The following is a 20,330-nucleotide window of genomic DNA, read 5'->3' as shown; positions in this document are numbered from 1 at the left end:
ACCACACTCCCAATTCACTGACACCTCCTCCTACTGCCCCCTCGACCATGAGCCCACCTGTCACCACCAAACCATCATCTCCAAGACCATCCACAAGCTCATTGCCTCAGATCTCCCATCCACAGCCTCCAATGTCATAGGCCCCCAACCCCACACCGCCTATTCCTATCTTTGCCCTAAAATACAAAAACCTGACTGCCCCAGTCAACCGGTTGTCTCTGCCTGCTCCTGCCCTACTGAACTCATCTCCTCTCATCTTGACTCAGTCCTATCCCCTTTGGTCCAGGAACTCCCCACCTACATTCGGGACACTACCCATGCCATTTACCTTCTCCATGACTTTCAGTTCCCTGGACCCCCCCCCCACCATGCCTCATCTTCACCATGGATATTCAGTCTCTGTATCCCCCATGAGGAGGGTCTTAAGGTCCTTAGTTTCTTCCTCTCCTGCAAACCCAACCAATGCCCCTCCACTGACGTGCTCATTTGCTTGGCAGAACTGGTACTCTCCCTTAACAATATTTTCCTTTCAATCCTCCCACTTCCTACAAATCAGATGGATGCCCATGGATACCCACATGGGTCCGAACTATGCCTACCTCTTGGTAGGGTACCTGGAACAGTCCGTCTACCTCAGCTATACTGGCACCATCCCCCACTTTTTCCTCTGTTACATCACTGTATTGGTGCTGCTCCATGCTCCCACGAGGAACTCAAACAGTCCATCCACTTCACCCACATCGTCCACCCTGACATCAAATTAACGTGGACCATCTCTGACACCTCCTCCTCTTCCTAGACCTCTCTGTCTCCATCTCTGCCAACCAACTCAGCATTGACAAACCCACTGACTCCCATAGCTACCTTGATTACACCGCCTCCCACCCCCCCCTTGCAAAAATGCAATCCCATACTCCCAATTCCTCCACCATATCTGCTCCCAGGACGAGCAGTTCCACTCCAGAATATCCAGATGTCCTCCTTCTTCAAGGACTGCAATTTCCCCTCTTCCATGAACAACAATGCCCTCAACTGTCTCTCCTCTGATTTCAAACAAAACCCACTCAACCATAATGAGGATAGTATTCCCCCGGTCCTCACATTCCATCCCACTAATCTCCAAGTACAATGCATCATCTTCCGCCACCTACAGTATTACCCCATTACCAACATAATATTCCCCCCCCCATTCCGTCTTTTTCAGGGACTGATCCCTCCACAACTTCCTCGTTAGGTTCAATATTCGTCACCAAAATATCCTTCACAGCTGGAACCTTTCCCTGTGGCTGCAGAGGTACAAAATGTGCCCCACACCACACCCCTCACCTCCTGTCCAAGGACCAAAGAATCTTTCCAAGAGATTTGCATGCATTTCTTCTAATCTGATTTATTACATCCCAATGTGTCTCTTCTACATTAAAGAGACTGAGTGCAAACCGAGGAATTGGTTCAGGGAACCTTTATGGTCTGTCTGCTTCAATCAACCCCACCTCCCAGTTGCCATCCATTTCAACTCCTTCGCCCACACCCCTGATGACATGTCCATCCTGGCCCTCCTCCATCATTAAACTGGAGGAAGAACACCTCAACTTCTGCTTCGGGAGCTTACATCCATAGGGCCTTTAACATAGAATTCACCATTTTCCAAATCCCAGCCCCAGCCCTCCCCCTTAGCCTGACTCAACCTATCCATCTTCTTTTCTACCTGTTTGATCCACCCTTCTCACTGACCAATCACAGCCACCTCCTACCTGCATTCACCTCTTGCCATCCCACCCATTTTTCCCACAGACCCAACCCCCACATAGCCTCTAATTATTTTTCAACCTCTCTCCCCTCCCTCAGTCCTGATAAAATGTTCCGACCTGAAAAGTCAACCACCCCCCCCCCCCCCAACTCTACTTTGTTGCTTGACCTGCTCTGCTTTTTCAAACTACATTCTTTATCTACTCCTATTTTTCTAAACAGTGAAAGGCTTCAGATATCTGGAGCACAAAGGCACTTAGGACTCCTAGTTCAAGATTTTCTTTATGTTACCATGTAAATTCAGTTGGCAGTTAGGAATGCAAATGCAATCTTAGCATTCATTTCAAGATGGTGAGATATAAAGCCATTGCTGTATATCTCTTTTTTTAAGGCTGTGGTCAGGCTGCATTTTGAAGATTGTGAACCGTTTTGGACTCAGTATCTGAGGAAGGATATATTGGTATTGGAGGTTTACAAGAATGATCTCAGTGATGAAGGACTTGTCATATACAGAGTCATAGACTCATATCTCTTCCATACATTCACCCTCTGTGTGAAAAAGCTGTCCCTAAGGTCCCTTTAATACCTCTCCCCTCTCACCTTAAATCCAAGCCATCTAGTTTTGGATCCTGGGAAAAAGACCTTGGCTATTTACCCTATCCATATCCCTCATGATTTTGTAAACCTGTATAAGGTCACCCCCTCAACCTCTGACATTGTGGGGAAAATAGCTCCAACCAATTCAGTCCCTCCAACCCAGCAACATCTTTGTAAATCTTTTCTGCACCCTTACAAGTTTAACAACATCTTTCCTACAGCAGCTAAACCAGAATTGAATGTGATATTCCAAAGTGGCCTAACTAGTCGAGTATTCTGGGACTGTACTCAAAAGTTCAGAAGGATTAGCAAGAATTTCATTGAAACTTAGAAGATATTGAGAGGCCTGGTCAGAGAAGGGGTGGCATGGTGGCTCAGTAGTTAGCACTGCTGCCTCACAGCGCCAGAGACCCAGGTTCGATTCCCACCTCAGGCGACTGTGTGTGGGGTTTGCACATTCTCCCCGTGTCTGCATGGGTTTTCTCCAGGTGCTTTGGTTTCCCACAATCCAAAGATGAGTAGGTCAGGTAAATTGCCCAAAGTGATGGGTGCACTAGTCAGGGGTATATATAGGGTTGGGCAATGGGTCTGGGTGGTTACTCTTTGGGTACTGGGTAGTCAGTGTGGACTTGTTGGGCTGAAGGAACTATTTCCATACTGTTGGGAATCTAATTTTTCCATGAGTAAGATAAACCAGAACCTGAGGGCACAGGCTCAGAATGAAAGAATAACACCTCATATCTGAATTCAGGTGGAATATTTTCAGCTAGAGGGAACCTACTATCTCATTCTGAGTGACAAATAAAATTCATGAGATCCTCACGTTTGTTGGAATTGAGAATGAAGTTTGTGTACGGCTCTGGTCAGATTATATTTGAAATATCGAGCAGTTTGGGCCCCATAATCTAAGGGAGGAAGTGTTGGCATTGGAGGTTCAGAAGAGTGAACCCGGTGATGAAGGGCTTGTTCTATGAGGAGCACTTGAGAACTCGGAGACTGTGCCCAATGGAGTTAGAAGGATTACTGAGAACCTCATTGAAACTTATAGGATACTGAAGCCTGGACAGAGTGGAGGTGGAGAAAGTATTTCCAAACTAGAATTCGAGGACCCAGCCTCAGAGTGAAACAATCACATTTCAGAACGGAGATGTGGAAATTTCTTCAGCCGAAGGTGGTGAATCTGTGGAACTCTCTGCTGCAAAAGGCGGTGATGCCAAGTTATTTGGTGTATTTAAGATAGAGATAGATAGGTTCTTGGGTTACAGGTAGAAGGCAGAAGTTGAGAAACATATCACTCTCCGTTAGCTGATGAAGAATCATCTGGACTCAAAACCTTAGGTTACTGTCTGTCTACCAATGCTGCCTGAGCTCTTCGATTTCCAGTGTATTTTGTTTTCAGTACAGATTCCAGCATCTGCACTAATTTTACTCTAATTTACTCCAATATATTATGGTCTCACGATCTGAACACTCAGCAAAACACCCGCATTTTGAATTGGAAAACGAAAAAAGAAGAATGTACTGCGCATGTTCCAGCCCATGTGATTGATGTCAACTCTGGCCCAATATGAAGTTAGGGGCGTGGCTGGACCGAAGGCAAGCGGCTTGTCCTCCAACCAATCGGAGGGAGTCAAACTGGTACAAACCACGTGATTGCCTTCGACAGCAGTCTTTGCACTGTTGTGTCTGCACTCTTGGCCTTTACGAAAGGTGTAGAACACGGTAAAGAAAACGGGAGGGAAATGGTGATCGTACAGCATAAAAGGTTTTAGGAACGCACGTCGAAAAAAGAGCAAACTTTAACTTCCCTGTCCCAGGTTTGTAGCAAATGCGAAAACGGCTCCGGGCGTAGGCTGTTATAGTCCCCTGGTAACCGCCACCATCTTTACTGCGGGCAATGATCCGCCAGATTCGTGCTCGCGGCCGCCATATTTTTAGGTGGCAAAGTGCAGCGGAAGACATGCGCAGTTTTCCGTGTTGCTCCGACTGGGAGAGAGCCTGTATTTCCGGGGAGATGCATTTAACGCTGGCGAAGTACTGAAGCAAAGAACTGGCTTCAGGCAGCGTAGTTGCTGCTGTTGCTCGGCAGTTATTTAGTAGAGGCGAAATACTTGTAACGTGTGAGCGCTCCATGTTACCTGTTGTAGCCTCCCGGCGAAGTAGGGAAGCCCTACTTTAAAAGATTTTGATCAATCAAAATAGATCTGTTGGTTAATATTCGTACATTTGGGATCATAATACTGAACCATGCTCTGATTTACCTCAGTGCTCCCTCTTCAACACTTCGTCAATATCTGACTTCCTCAGTCTCTAATATTGGATGCGTTTTAGCTGTTTATTATTTTATGACTGAGTTTTCCACTGCTGTCCAATCCTTGCTGTTGTCTTTTCAGATTCATTTGTACACAATTTCTTTCACAGTCAGGCATTCTTTTTCCAGCATGGGAGTCCATTTCCCTTACATTTCTGACCATCAAATTCTGCACCATTTTCATTCCCTTTCATTTCATTTTGCATACCCTCAAACATGAACTCTGTTTCTCCTTTCACAGATACCAACCCTTATTGGCAAAGTCCTGGAATCTGTGGAGAATGTAATGATTAACCTTCGTATACTGATGGGATTTTTTTTTGGTGAATGTACTTCCACAATGCAATTAGGTAATGACTTGCAGATCATTCACCAAGCAATAGTGAAGAATTATAATATATGTCTAAATTTGACATGATTCTAATGTAACAGAAATATTGTAGAGGAGCTTTTGGTGAGAATTAGGTCAGGTGACCAGAAGCATTGCAAAATGAGCAGGTTTTCAGGAATATCTTAAAGGAGGAGTGCAGACCTCAGGTTTATGATGAGAATTCCAGACTCTATTAACTTGACAACGTTAGAAACCATCACCATTGGTGAAGCAAGGAATTGTTGGAGTCTGAAGCTAAATGAGTTGTTGAGGCCTCAAAAGTTGTGTGTTATAGGGATGACCACAGCAAGGAATTAAGTCAGGGTGAAATTTTTAAAATGTTGCTTTTAAATAGAAGTCTTTGTGGATTGGGGAGCACAAGCAATGAGGGGTAAAACAAGTCTTGGAATATGTGAGCACTTGGTCTGCAAAGTTTTAGATATTCTTGAGATTACAAGGAGTTTGAATGTGGAAGGCCATCTGGGAGTTTGTTAGGATTGTTAAGTCTAGAAGTAATAAAGGAATGGACAAGAGTTTTAGCAGCAGATGAGCAGAGATTAGGGTGACGTCACAGAGATGGAAATAGGTGTTCTTGCCGCAGGACTGGGTTCTTGCTTTCATCTCAACTCACTGCATATCAGCGAATTCACACTTGAGAGAATCCATTCGCTGCTCTGTGTGGGAAGGTATTCATGCGGTCAGCCAGACTGCTGGGACACTACTGAGTTCACAAGTAACTCTAGTGACTGGATTTCGGTGTGAATCATTTTTGGGAGGAAGTCTATGTTACTAGGATCTGATTCTCCTGCTGTATATAAACTACAGAATTTTCTCTTGGGATGTTAGTTCTGCAGAAGGGTTACTGAACCCGAAACGTTAACTCTGATTCCTCCTCACAGACGTTGCCAGACTTACTGAGCTTTTCCAGCAACTTCTGTTTTTGTTTAGATTTTATTGACTGTGTCTAGTTGCCCTTGAGACAGTGGTGATGTGTTGTCTACTTGAACCACTTTAGGTAGGCAGTTTCAGGATTTTGACCAAGCAACAGTGAATAGAGTTGTAGTCATAGAGATGTACAGCACGGAAACAGACCCATCGGTCCAACTCATCCATGCCGACCAGATATCCCAACCCAATCTAGTCCCACCTGCCAGCACCTGGCCTATATCTCTCCAAACCCTTCCTATTCGTATACCCATCCAGATGCCTTTTATATATTGCAATTGTACTAGTCTCCACCACTTCCTCTTGCAGCTCATTCCATACACTTATCACCCTCTGCGTGAAAATGTTGCCCGTTAGGACTCTTTTATATCTTGCCCCTAAATCTATGCTCTCTAGTTCTGGACTCCCCTACCATAGGAAAAAGACTTTGTCTAATTATCCTATCCATGCCACTCACAATTTTGTAAACCTCCTATAAGGCCGCCCTTCAGATTCTGACGCTCCAGGGAACAAAGCCCATGCCTATTCAACCTCTCCCTATAGCTCAAATCCTGCAATCCTGGCAACATCCTTGGGAATCTTCTCTGAACCCTTTCAAGTTTCACAACATCCTTCCGATAGGAAGGAGACCAGAATTGCATGCAATATTCCAACAGTAGCCTAACCAATGTCCTGTACAGCTGCAACATGACCTCCCAACTCCTGTACTCAATATCCTGACCAATAAAGGAAAGCATACCAAACGCCACCTTAACTATCCTATCTATCTGTGACTCCACTTTCAAGGAGCTATGAACCTGTACTCCAAGGTCACTTTGTTCAGCCACACTCCCTAAGACCTTACCATTAAGTATAGAAGTCCTGCTAAGATTTGCCTTCCCAAAATGCAGCACCTCGCATTTATCTGAGTTAAACTCCATCTGCCACTTCTCAGCCCATTAGCCCATCTGGTCAAGATCCTGTTGTAATCTGAGGTAATCTTCTTTGCTGTCCACTACACTTCCAATTTTGCTGTCATCTGCAAACTTACTAACTGTACCTCTTATGCATCCAAATCATTTCGATAAATGATGAAAAGTAGTAGATAATATATTTCAATGTAAGGATGATGAGTGTTTCAAAGGGAACTTTTAGGTGGTTATGTTTGCATGTATCTGCTGCCCTTTTCTGTGTTGATGGAGGTGGTCATGGGTTTGGATGGTGCTGTCTGAGGGCATTTAATGAATTTCTGCAATGCATCTTGTAGATGTTAGACACTGTTGTCACGGAGTGTCTGTGGTGGAGGGAGTGGCTGCTTGTGGATGTGGTGCCAATCAATGGAGCTGCTTTGACTTGGCTGGTGCCAAGCTTCTTGAATGTTGGTGCAGCTTCCCCCATCCAGGCAAGTTTGGGGAGTCGGGAAGTGAGGTTTCTGCAGTATTCCTGGCCTCTGACCTTATTTTGTAGCAATTGTATTTATGTGACAGATATAGTTAAGTTATGGTCAGTGATATTCCCATTGATGGTAATAACATGGAATGTCAAGGTGCAGTGGTTAGATTGTCCCATCTTGGAAATGGGCATTGCCAGGCATTTGTGTAATGCGATTGTTACTTGCAACTTGTCAGCCCAAACCTGGATATTGTTCCCATTATGTTACATTTGAACATGGACTTCAGTTTCTGAGGAGACACCAATGGTGCTGAATCATCCCTACTCCTAACTGAATGATGGATCAAACAGCTGAAGATGGTTGGGCCTAGGACACTACCCTGAGAAATTCCTATAGAACTGTCCTGGAGCTGAGATGACTGACCTTCAATGGGGACAACCACTTTTCTATGTGCTAGGTATGACTCCAACCAGCGGAGAGTTTGCTCCCCTGATTTCCATTGAGTCCAGTTTTACAAGGGTTCCTTGATGCCTCACATGTTTAAATGTAGCCTTTACATAACTCTTCACTCACCTCTGGAACTCTGTTGTTTTGTCCATGGCTGCAATGAAGTCAGGAGTGGCCCTATTGGAATCCAAACTGGGCATCGCTGAGCAGGTGCTGCTTGATAGTCTGTTGATGACGTCTTGCATCACTTTACTGATGATAAAGAGTAGACTAATGGAATAGTAATTGGCTGGGATGGATTTGGCATGCTTTTTCTGTAGAGGCTATGCCCGAACAATTTTTCACATTGAGTAAGTGCCACTGTTGTGATTTTACTGGAACAGTTCACTGGGGGAGTGTCACATTCTGGAATATAATTCTTCAGTACTATTGCTGGAATGTTGTCCATAACTATTGCAGAGTCCAGTGACTCCAACTATTTCTTTATCACGTGGAGAGAATCGAATTGCCTGAATACTGGCATCTGTGATGTTATGAAAGTGCAGAGGATGCTTGAAATGGATCATCCACTTGACACTTTTTTGGCTGAAGATTGTTGCAGTTATGTCAGCCTTATCTTGATGTGTTGGACTCTTCCATCATTGAGGATGGGGATATTTTTGGAGTCTCCTCTCCAGTGGGTTATTCACCAACATTCATAGCTGGAGGTGCCAGGACTGCAAAGCTTAGATCTGATCTGTTGATTATGGGATCACTTAGCTTAGTTTATCACTTGCTGCTCGTTTTGTTTGGCAGATAGTCCTGTTATTAGCTTCACCAAGTTGACACCTCATTTTTAGGTATGCCTGGAGTTGCTCCTGGCAAGCCCTCCTGCACTCTCCATCAAATGAGGTTTGATCCCCTGGCTTGATGGTCCAGGTTGAATAGCGGTGTGCTGGACCATGAGAAGGCAGACTATTAGGATATCTGGTCAGCATAGGCCATTTGGACCCAATGGTCTGTTTCCAAGCTATAAGTCTCTTGGGCTCTGTCCATCCATTGCTCTTTTTCACTCTGATCACCGCTCTGACATTGTCTAACCTCCTCAGTCTCCAACAATGGTGCTATCTTACCAACATTTTGTTTTATTGGTCAGATTTCCACAGCTACTTATCCCTGCTGATTTACCAGCTTGACCTTCCCACAGGATTCTTCAAAAATCAGGAATGTTCTTTTTTTTGTCATATGGTATACTTCACTTTCCTGCAATTTCTTTTACTGACCATCAGCTTCTGCACTGTTTAATATTATTATAATGTAGTGACACACTATGAATTGTTACAGCTATTTCTGTCTCCACTGCCTGACCTGAATATTTTCAAGGTTTTCTCTTTGCAGATTTCTAGAAGCTGCAGTGTTTTTTTATTCTTGTATCATAAGTACTCTCAGGACACAGTTTGTAAACCCGGACAGAGCAATTAAGAGGAAGAAGTTTTATATCTGGGTGGGTGTTGGTTACAGAGCTTGCTCATTGGACGCACTGTCAGTCTTTTCTCATTGACTCAGTGCTGTTGGCTGCCTCCTGTGCTGCAGTTGCTCAGTTAACCCGCCATGCCTGTGCTGGTTTCTACATGTGCAAGTCTGATCATCCCTACTCCCAGCCATCTCCTTGTAGACTGGCAATTTATGTTTCGTTGTAGGTGCTCATGCTTTTGAAGCCTTTGCTTCAGCTGGAGAAGAGGTGGAGGAAAAGCTGCTGAGGTTAGCCCCAAATACATCAAGATCTAGTTTGGCCCTGCGATTTCCATTGTGAAACTGTTGAAGGGAGCAAGATTCTAGATCCTAACCTGCAATCTTCTTCCTAACCTCTCCACCCCCACCCCACTCCGGCCTATCACCCTCACCTTGACCTCCTTCCACCTATCACATCTCCATCGCCCCTCCCCCAAGTCCCTCCTCCTACCTTTTATCTTAGCCTGCCTGGCACCCTCTCCTCATTCCTGATGAAGGGCTTATGCCCGAAACGTCGAATTTCCTATTCCTTGGATGCTGCCTAACCTGCTGTGCTTTAACCAGCAACACATTTTCAACTGTGATCTCCAGCATCTGCAGACCTCATTTTTTTAACCAGTGACAAGTGGTGTTCCACAAGGCTTTATTGGGACCACAACTTTTCACATTATACGTTAACAATCCAGATGAAGGAACTGAGGGCATTCTGGCAAAGTTTGCAGATGATATAAAGATAGATAAAGGCTATTGTTGAAGAAACGGAGGCTGCAGAAGGATTTGGACAGGTTAGGAGAGTGGACATAGAAGTGGTAGATGGAGTACAATGTGGGAAAGTGTGAGGTTGTGCACTTTGGTAGGAAGAATAGAAGCATGGACTATTTTCTAAATGGGGAGCAAATTCAGAAGTCTGAAGTACAAAGAGTCTTGGGGATTCTAATCCAGGGTTCTCTCAGGGTAAACTTGCAGGTTGACTCAGTAGTTAGAAAGGGAAATGCAATGATGGCATTTATTTTGAGAGGACTTGAATTTAAAAGCAGGGATGTATTTCTGAGGCTCTATAAGGCTCTGAGTATTGTGTGCAATTTTGGGCCCCATATCTCGGGAAGTATGTACTGGCTCTGAAGCGTGTTCAGAGGAGGTTGACTTGAATGATCCCAGGAATAAAAAGCTTAATATAGGAGGAACATTTGAGGAATCTGGATCTATACTTAATGGAGTTTAGAATGATGAGGGGGAATCTAATTGAAACATGCTGAAGACTGAATGGCCTAGACAGAGTAGATGTTGGGAAGGTGCTTTCAATGGTAGGAGAGACTATGGCCTGAGGGCACAGCCTTGGAGTAAAGGAAAGACCAGGAGAAACTTATTCAGCTAGAGTGTGGTGAATCTGTGGAGTTCCTTGCTACAGAAGACTGCAGAGGCCAGGTCATTGAGTACATTTAAGACTGAGATGGATAGGTTCTTCAGTGTCAAGGCTTACGGGGAGAAAGTGGGAGAAAGGTTTCTCAACCCCAATCAGCAATGATTGGCAGAGCAGTATCAGTGGGCTGAATGGCCTAAGTTCTGCTCTTATGGGCATCAGTAACTCAGTTTGGATTGTATAAAAATCCCACCGCTTTTATATCATTCTTTTCTTCTGTTGGCAGCCCAAATGTCCAGATTCGTTCAGCTGTACTTCACAATCTGCCTTTGTTTTTTGTTGGTTCTCTCTCACTCCATTTTGTCCTGTTTTCAATCATTTTTACAGGGTATTCGAAGGAGATGATTTGCAATCACAAAGCTAAAAGAATACATCACATCAAGGACAGACACAATTTATTGTGACATTCATTTCATTGGATGTTTAATATGGAAAGAAACAGCACTGTCCACAGTGGAGATAAACCATGGAAATGTGGAGACTGTGAGGAGGGATTCAGATCCCCCTCTGAGCTGGAAACTCATTGGCGCAGGCACACAGGGGAGAGGCCATTCTCTTGCCCTGAGTGTGGGAAAGGATTCGTTCGCTCATCCAACCTGCTGAGACATCAGCGAGTTCACTCTGGAGAGAGGCCATTCACCTGCCCCAAGTGTGGGAAAGGATTCATTCATTCAGCTGATCTGTTGAGACACCAGCGAATTCACACAGGGGAAAGACCATTCTCCTGCCCCGAGTGTGGAAAAGGATTTACACGCTTATCAGGGCTGCAACAACACCAACGGATTCACACAGGGGAGAGACCATTCATCTGCTCAACATGTGGGAAGGGTTTCACTCAGTTTGCCGACCTGCAGAAACATCAGCGAGTTCACACTGAGGAGAGACCTTTTCACTGTCCGGAGTGTGGGAAGTGCTTTAAATATTCTGGGGACCTGGTGCGCCATCAACGTATTCACACTGAGGAGAAACCATACAGGTGCACTTACTGTGGCTCTGCGTTCAAACAGTCTGAGCAGCTCACTGTGCACCAGCGAGTGCACACTGGGGAGAGACCGTTCAGCTGCCCTGAGTGTGGGAAGGGGTTCACTCAGTCATCTGCAATGCTGACACACCAGCGCATTCACACTGGGGAGAAGCCATTCATCTGCTCTATTTGTGGGAAGGCGTTCACTCAGTCATCCACCCTGAGGTCACACCAGCGAGTTCACACTGGGGAGAGACCATTTAGCTGCCCTGAATGTGGGAAGAGATTTGTTCAGTTATCTGCTGTGCTAGCACACCAGCGAGTTCATACTGGGGAGAGGCCATTCACCTGCTCCCAGTGTGAGAAAGCATTCAAGACTTCATCTACCCTGCTGAAACACCAGCGAGTTCATCAGTAACTGTAGCACTTCTATTTTGCTGTTTATTTCACCAATGGTTCAACAATATTGACTGGAGCTGATGTCAATAACCTCCAGACTATGTGTTGGTGTTAGCACACTGGATGAAGTAAAATCAGTGTTTTTCTTTAAACTAGGTTCTTGTTAGATCTAATTTGAAATGTTCTCCCAGTAAATGCGAGGAGCTGGTGGAAATTCTTCATCACTAAGATTAAGACAATCCAATCAGTTGCTTCTATCCAAATCAGTTGCCCACTGGCCCAAACTGTTTCTCAGGTATTTCCGTGCCTGAGCTCTGGACTTTCATCTTTCTCCATTTTCTCTCCATAGGACCATAACAATGTCATTGCATGTACTCCGATGAGAAGAGCTGTCCCAGTTTATATTACAGAAAGTACCAATTACTGTCCAGATTAGAGAGAAAAGAAGCCCCTATCTATAAAACAGAGAACAGTAGTCCCGATTGTATATGGTGCAGAACAGCTGTCCCTTTGTGTTGTAAACCAACAGTCCCTGGAGTGGTGCAGAGAACAGAAGTTCCTGGGGATATTATTGTTAATGCCAGTACTTTTCTGTTTTAAAGAGAGAAATGGCCCTCCTGTATATTGGTGAGAACATCAGTCCATTTGTATATTATAGACAACAACAGTCCTTGTGCATACTACCTGATGAAGGAGCAGTACTCTGAAAGGTAGTGTTTCCAAATAAACCTGTTGGACTATAACCTGGTCTTATATGATTTTTAACATATTGCAGAGAACAGCAGTTCCTTTTGATATTACAACATTAGATTAGATTACTTAGTGTGGAAACAGGCCCTTTGGCCCAACAAGTCCACACCCACCCGCCAAAGCGCAACCCACCCTTACCTAACACTACGGGCAATTTAGCATAGCCAATTCACCTGACCCGGGAGGAAACCGGAGCACCCGGAGGAAACCCACGCAGACACAGGGAGAACGTGCAAACTCCACACAGTCAGTGGCCTGAGTCGGGAATTGAACTCGGGTCTCGGACGCTGTGAGGCAGCAGTGCTAACCACTGTGCCACCGTGCCGCCCACGAACATGCTCTGCATATGTCATATTCTACTTTATACTATAGGGAAGAGTAGTCTCTACGCATGCGAAACAGAACAGCAATGTGTTTTATTTCAGAGGACTACATTCCCTGTTTACATTAGAGAGTGACCGTGCCCATTCATTTTATACTGAACAGCAATATCTCTGTATATGAAACAGAGCTACAGTTCCTGTTAATGTAGTACATTCTTTATGTATATGAAACAGAACAGCAGTCCACTTCTTTGTGCAAGAGAACTGCAGTCTGTGTTTCACAGGAGGCTCCCAAGCACTGAGGATGTCACCTAGACGGGGGATGAAATGTCTGCAACACAAATTCCCAGCTCGGTGAACAGAACCACAACAGTCTGTGTTTATTAAGGATGACAGCAGTCCATGTGCACATTATAGACTGTAGCAGTTACTCTCCAAATTACAGGAAAAAAGCCCCGGTGTATATAGAACAAAAAGAAAATTTTAGCACAGGAACAGGCCCTTCTGCCCATCAAGCCTGTGCTGATCCAGACCCTATATCTAAACCTGTTGCTGGCTTTCCAAGGATCTGTATCCCTTTGCTCCCTGTCCATTCTTGTACCTGTTCAGATATATCCTAAATAACACTATAATGCCCACCTCTACCACCTCGGCTTGCAACATGTTTCAGACACCCACAACTGTCTGCGTAAATAACTTTCCATGCACATATCCTTTAAGCTTTTCCACTCTCACTTTAAACTCCTGTCCCCTAGTAATTGAGTCCCCCACTTTGGGGAAAAAGGTTTCTTGCTATTCACCCTTTCATAATTTTATAGACCTCAATCACGTTCCACCCCCAACCTCTGTCTTTCTAATGAAAATAATCCTAATCTACTCAACCTCTCTTCATCGCTAGTGTCCTCCATACTGGGCAACATTCTGGTGAACCTCCTCTGCTCCCTCTCCAAAGAATCTACATCCTTTTGGTAATGTGGTGACCAAAACTTTATGCAGTATTCCAATTGTGGCAGAACCAACATCCTATAGAACTGTCACATGACCTTTCAACTTTTGTACTCAATACCCTGTCTGATGAAGGAAAGCATACCGTATACCTTCTTGACCACTCTATTGACTTGCGTTGCCACCTTCAGGGTACAATGGACCTGAACACCCAGATCTCTCTGTACAATAATTTTCCCAGGGCTTTTTCATTTGCTATATAGTTTGCTCTTGTATTGGATCTTCCAAAATGCATCACCATGCGTTTGCCTGGATAGAACTCCATTTGCCATTTCTCTGCCCAACTATCCAATCTGTCTGTGTTCTGCTGTATTCTCTGACAGTCCCCTTCACTATCTGCTACTCCACCAATTGTAGTGTCATCTCCAAATTTGCTAATCAGACCACCTATACCTTCCTCCAAGTCATTTGCATACATCACAAACAACAGTGGTCCCAACATGGATCCCTGTGGAACACCACTGGTCGCAGTTCTCCATTTTGAGAAACTCTCTTCCACTACTACGGTCTCCTGCTGCCCAGTCACTTCTTTATCCATCTGGACCCTGGACCCCATGCGACTTCACATTTTCCATCAGGTGAACCTTATCAAACACTTTGCTGAAGTCCATGTAAATGACTTGCAACCCTTCCCTCATCAATCAACTTTGTCACTTCCTCAAAAAATTCTATTAATTCGGTAAGTCATGACTTTCCTTGCACAAAATCACATTGCCTATCACTGATAACCCATTTTCTTCCAACTCAGAATAGATCTATCCTTCAGTAACTTCTCCAGCAGTCCCCCACCCCTGATGTCAGGCTCACCAGTCTATAATTACCTGGATTATCCCTGCTACCCTTTTTAAACAAGGAGACAACATTAGCAGTTCTCCAGTCCTCCGGGACCTCACCAGCATTCAAAGATATCTGTTAAGCCCCAGCCATTTCCACTCTTTCTTCCCTCAGTAACCTGGGACAGATCCCATCCAGACCTGGGGACTTATCCATCTTAATGCCTTTTACCCAACACTTCCTCCCTCATACCAACTTGACCTAGAGTAATCAAATAACTATCCCTAACCTCAACATCCATCATGTCCCTCTCCTTGGTAAATACTGATGCAAAGTACTCATTAAGAATCTCATCCATTTTCACTGACTCCATGCATAACTTTCATCCTTTGTCCTTGAGTGGGCCAACCCATTCCCTAGTTACCCTCTTGCTCCTTACATACGAATAAAAGGCTTTGGGATTTTCGTTAACCCTGTTTGCTAAAGAAAGTTTGTGACCCCTTTTAGCCCTGTAAATTCCTCGTTTCAGATTGGTCCTACTTTCCTGATTTAACAGAGAATAGTAATCCTTATGTATATTGAGGAGAACAGCAGCCCCTGAGAATAATATTGTGAAAAGCAGTCCCTATGTTTATTATGTAGAACAGTAGTTCATTTCTTTATTACCGAGAACACAACGACCATGCAGAACAGCTGTCACTGTTTATATTGTAGGGAACAGCAGTCTATGTACATACAAAACACAACAGTAATTGCTGTTCTTTATTACATAGGTCTGCATCCCCTGATGATAATGCAGAGAACAGGAGTCCTGTTTATATTGTACTGAACAGCAGTCTCTGCAAATGAAACAGAGCTCCAATGTCTGTTAATAGAGTGAAGTGCAGTCTGTGTATATGAAAGTCAGAACAGCAGACCTTATTTGTATATGAGAGAGAACAAGTCCCTGTGTATGTTATAGAGAGTAACTGTTTGTGTTTCTTGCAAAGAACGTTACTGTTTACAGTATATTACAGAGATCCACGCTCCTTTATACTGAGTAAAACTGTCCCTGTGTATACTGTAGCTGACAGCAATCCCTGGGGATGTTCTACATGAGCGCAGTCACTGACTATATTACAGGTAACAGATGTCCCTATACATATTACAGAGAACACGAGTTTCGGTCTTTCTCACAAAGTTCTTGTAACTATTGCACAGAATAAGAGTTTAGGTGTATATTGTTTCTGTGTGTATTGTAGAGAGTAGCAGGCACTAAGAATGTTATAGAAAACAGCAGTCCCTGTCTATTATAAGGGAACAATAGTCCCTGTCGTTCGTATAGAGAACAGCAGACCCTGTCAGACGTATAGAAAGCAGCAGTCTCTGTGTACAGTATGGAGAACAGCAGTCCCTGCTATTTGTATGGTATGGAGAACAGTGTTCCCTTCCTTTAATATACAGAACAGCAGTCCCTGACGATCGTATAGGGAAAAGCAGTCCATGTCTACATTATAGTGTTAAACAGTTACTGTTTTAATGAAAGGAACGCAGTCTCTGTGTATATTAAACAGAAAAGCAGTCCGCGTGTAGGTTATAGATAATACCAGTTCCTGTGTATATTGAGAACAGCAGATCCTGTGCATATTTTTAAGAACAGCTGTCACTGTGGAAATGATAGAAAACAATAGTCCCAGGTAATGTTGTAGAGTAGATCAGTCCCTGATTACATTACATAGAGCAGCCCTCCCTATGCATATTATAGAGAACAATAGTCCCTCTTTTAAATATAATGAAGAGCAGTTGCTGTGTGCAAGAATCAGAAAAACTTGCCCAATGTTTATTATAGAGTACAGCAGACCCTTTTGTGTATTATATTGTGTCTTTTGCAGAGATCAGCATTTCCCGGTTACATTGTGTTGAATAGCTGTCTTTATGTCTGAAACAGAACAGCAATTCTGTTTTATTACAGAGAGCCACCTGTTTCTATTGTACAGAAAAGCACTCTGTGTATTTGAACAGAACTACAGTCCCGGTTAATATTAAAGTGAAGTGCAGTCTGTGTGTATATAAAAAAGAACAGCAGTCTCTTTGTACATGCAAGAGAAGAACAGTACGTGTGTATGTTATAGTGAATACAGAACTGCAGTCCTTGTTTATAGTGAGGAGAACAGCAGTCCCTGGGGATGTTGTTGAGAAGAGCGGCCGCTGACTACATAACAATATTATTTTATTATGTTATCTCTTATTATGTTAAAGAGTAGCGGCTGTGTACGTGAATTGGAACAATAGTCGATGTGTTTATTATACAGAACAGTAAACCCTGTGCATATTACAGAAAAGAGCAATTCCTGTGTCTTTTGCAAAGAACAGAAGTTCCTGTGTCTTTTGAGGACAACAACTAACTCTATATAGAGTCATAGAGATGCACAGCACGGAAACAGACCCTTCGGTCCAACCTGTCCACGCCGACCAGATATCCCAACCCAATCTAGTTCCACCTGACAGCAGCTGGCCCATATCCCTCCAAACCCTTCCTATTCGTATACCCACCCAAACACCTCTTTTGCAATTGTACCAGCCTCCACCACATCCTCTGGCAGCTCATTCTATACACGTACCACCCTCTGCGTGAAAATCTTTCCCCTTAGGTCTCTTTTATATCTTTCCCCTTAGGGTGACTAAACCTATGCCCTCCAGTTCTGGACTCCCTGATCCCAGGACTTTGTCTGTTTATCCTATCCATGTCCCTCATAATTTTGTAAACCTCCAAAAAGTCACCCCTCAGCCTCTGACGCTCCAGGGAATTCAGCCTGTTCAGCCTCTCCCTTTAGCTCAAATCCTCCAACCCAGCAACATTCTTGTAAATCTTTTCTGAACCCTTTCAAGTTTCACAACACCTTTCCGATAGGAAGGAGACCAGAATTGCATGCAATATTCCAACAGTCGCCTAACCAATGTCCTGTCCTGCTACAACATGACCTCCTAACTCCTGTACTCCATACTCTGACCAATAAAGGAAAGCATACCAAACGCCTTCTTCACTATCCTATGTACCTGCGAGTCTACTTTCAAGGAGCTATGAACCTGCACTCCAAGGTCTCTTTGTTTAGCAATACTCCCTAGGAGCTTACTATTAAGTGTATAAGTCCTGCTAAGATTTGCTTTCCCAAAATGCAGCAGCTCGCATTTACCTGAATTAAACTCCATTTGCCACTTCTCAGCCCATTGGCCCATCCTTTTGTAATCTGAGGTAACCCTCTTCGCTGTCTACTACACCTCCAATTTTGGTGCCATCTGCGAACTTACTAACTGTACCTTTTATGCTTGCACCATATATTATAGAGAATACCATTCCCTGCATATATTGCAGAGAATAGCAGTCTCCTGAAACAGAACATCAATCTTTGTTTTTATTACAAAGAAACACAGTCTGTTTATATTGTATTGAACAGCAATCTCCGTGCATATGGAACAGGATTACAGACCCAATTAATATTAAAGTGAAATGCAGTCTGTGTGCATATGAAACAGAACAGTAATCCCTTTGTATATGAATGCGAAGAGAAGAACTTGTCAACGTCATACAGAATAGCAGCTTCTGTGCATATTATAGAGAACACCGGTTCCTGTGTCTCTTGCAGAGGATATCACTTCCTGCATGTATTACAGAGAGCCGTAGTCATTGGAAGATAGAGATCTACAGCATGGAAACAGACCCTTAGGCCCAACCCGTCCATGCCAACCAGATATCACAACCCAATCTAGTCCCACCTGCCACCTCCCAGCCCATATCCCTCCAAAACCTTCCTATTCATATCCCCATCCAGATGCCTTTTAATCGGGCAACTATCTGTGTGGAGTTTGCACATTCTCCCAGTGTCTGGGTTTTCTCCAGGTGCTCCGGTTTCTTCCCACAGTCCAAAAATGTGCAGGTCTGTTGAATTAGCCATGCTAAATTGCCCCATAGTGTTAGGTGCATTAGTCAGAGGGAAATGGGTCTGGGTGAGTTATTCTTCGGAAGGGCAGTATGGACTGGTTGGGCCAAAGAGCCTGTTTCCACACTGTAGGGAATCTAATCTAAAAAAAATTGTAGTTGTACTAGCTTCCTTTGGGGTGGCATAGTGGCTCCATGGTTAGCACTGCTGCCTCACAGCACCAGGGTCGGAGGTTTGTTTCCAGCCTCGGGTCATTGTCTTTGTGGAGTTTGCACATTCTCCCCGTGTCTGTGTGGGTTTCCTCCGAATGCTCCAGTTTTCTCCCACTGTCCAAAGATGTGCAGGTCAGGTGAAATGGCCATGCTAAATTGCCCCATAGTGTTAGGTCAATTAGTCAGAGGGAAATGGGTCTGGGTGGGTTACTCCTTGGAAGGTCAGTATAGACCGGTTGGGCCGAAGGGCCTGTTTCCGTGCTGTAGGGAATCTAATCTAATCTAATTAGGTGAATTAGTCAGAGGGAAATGGGTCTGGGTGGGTTACTCTTCGGAGGGACGGCATGGACTTGTTGGGCTGAAGGGCCTGTTTCCACACTGTAGGGAATCTAATCTAATCACCACTTTCTCTGGCAGCTCATTCCACATATGTACCACCCTCTGCATGAAAAAGTTGCCCCTTAGGTCTCTTTTTTATATTTTTTCCCCTCTCACCCTAAACCTGTGTCCTCTAGTTCTGGACTCCCCCACCCCAGGGAAAGGACTTTGTCTATTTATCCTATCCATGCCCCTCATGATCTTATAGACATCTATAAGGTCACCCGTCAGCCTCCAACGCTCCACGGAAAACAGCCCCAACCTATTCAACCTCTCCCTATAGCTCAAATCCTCTAACCCTGGCAACATCCTTGAGAATCTTTTCTGAACCCTTTCAAGTTTTGCAACATCCTTCTGATAGGAAGGAGATCAGAATTGCACACAATATCCAAAAGTGGCCTAACCAATGTCCTGTATAGCCGCAACATGACATCCCAACTCCTGTACGTAATACTTTGGCCAATAAAGGAAAGCATACCAAATGCATTCTCCACTATCCTATATACCTGTGACTCCATTTTAAAGGAGCTATGAACCTGCACTCCAAGGTCTCTTTGTTCAGCAACACTCCCTAGGACCTTGCTGATATTTGAGGGGCTCTATTCTCTACTTAATTACCCTTTTGTCCTGAATGTATTTGTAAAAAACATTTGGATTCTCCTTAACTCTATTTGCCAAAGCTATCTCATGTCCCCTTTTCACCCTTAACAAATTCCTCTCCATCAAAACCCTTAACACTATGGCAATCCCAAGTTAAAATCGCCTATCATAACCAACCTATTATTTCAGATAACTGAGATCTCCTTACAAATATGTTTCTTAATTTCCCGCTGACTATAAGGGGGTCTATAACACAATCCCAATAAGGTGATCATCCCTTTCTTATTTCTCCGTTCCATCCAAATAACT

At 44.0% G+C, this 20,330-nt stretch overlaps 1 protein-coding gene across 1 annotated transcript; it reads left to right on the top strand.

The window, feature by feature from the left end:
- The first annotated feature begins 3,999 nt into the window (after positions 1-3,999).
- LOC132817803 (zinc finger protein 436-like) lies at positions 4,000-12,805 on the top strand. The gene is made up of 2 exons (XM_060828296.1): positions 4,000-4,160; positions 11,027-12,805. The coding sequence occupies exon 2, from the start codon at positions 11,119-11,121 to the stop codon at positions 12,079-12,081; it is 963 nt and encodes a 320-aa protein (XP_060684279.1). The 5' UTR covers positions 4,000-4,160; positions 11,027-11,118; the 3' UTR covers positions 12,082-12,805.
- The last annotated feature ends 7,525 nt before the right edge of the window (positions 12,806-20,330 follow it).

Source organism: Hemiscyllium ocellatum, chromosome 8 (genome assembly GCF_020745735.1).
Source record: "Hemiscyllium ocellatum isolate sHemOce1 chromosome 8, sHemOce1.pat.X.cur, whole genome shotgun sequence".
NCBI lineage: Eukaryota > Metazoa > Chordata > Chondrichthyes > Orectolobiformes > Hemiscylliidae > Hemiscyllium > Hemiscyllium ocellatum.
Note: the sequence above shows the minus strand (reverse complement) of the source record. Positions and strands in the feature narration are given on the sequence as shown.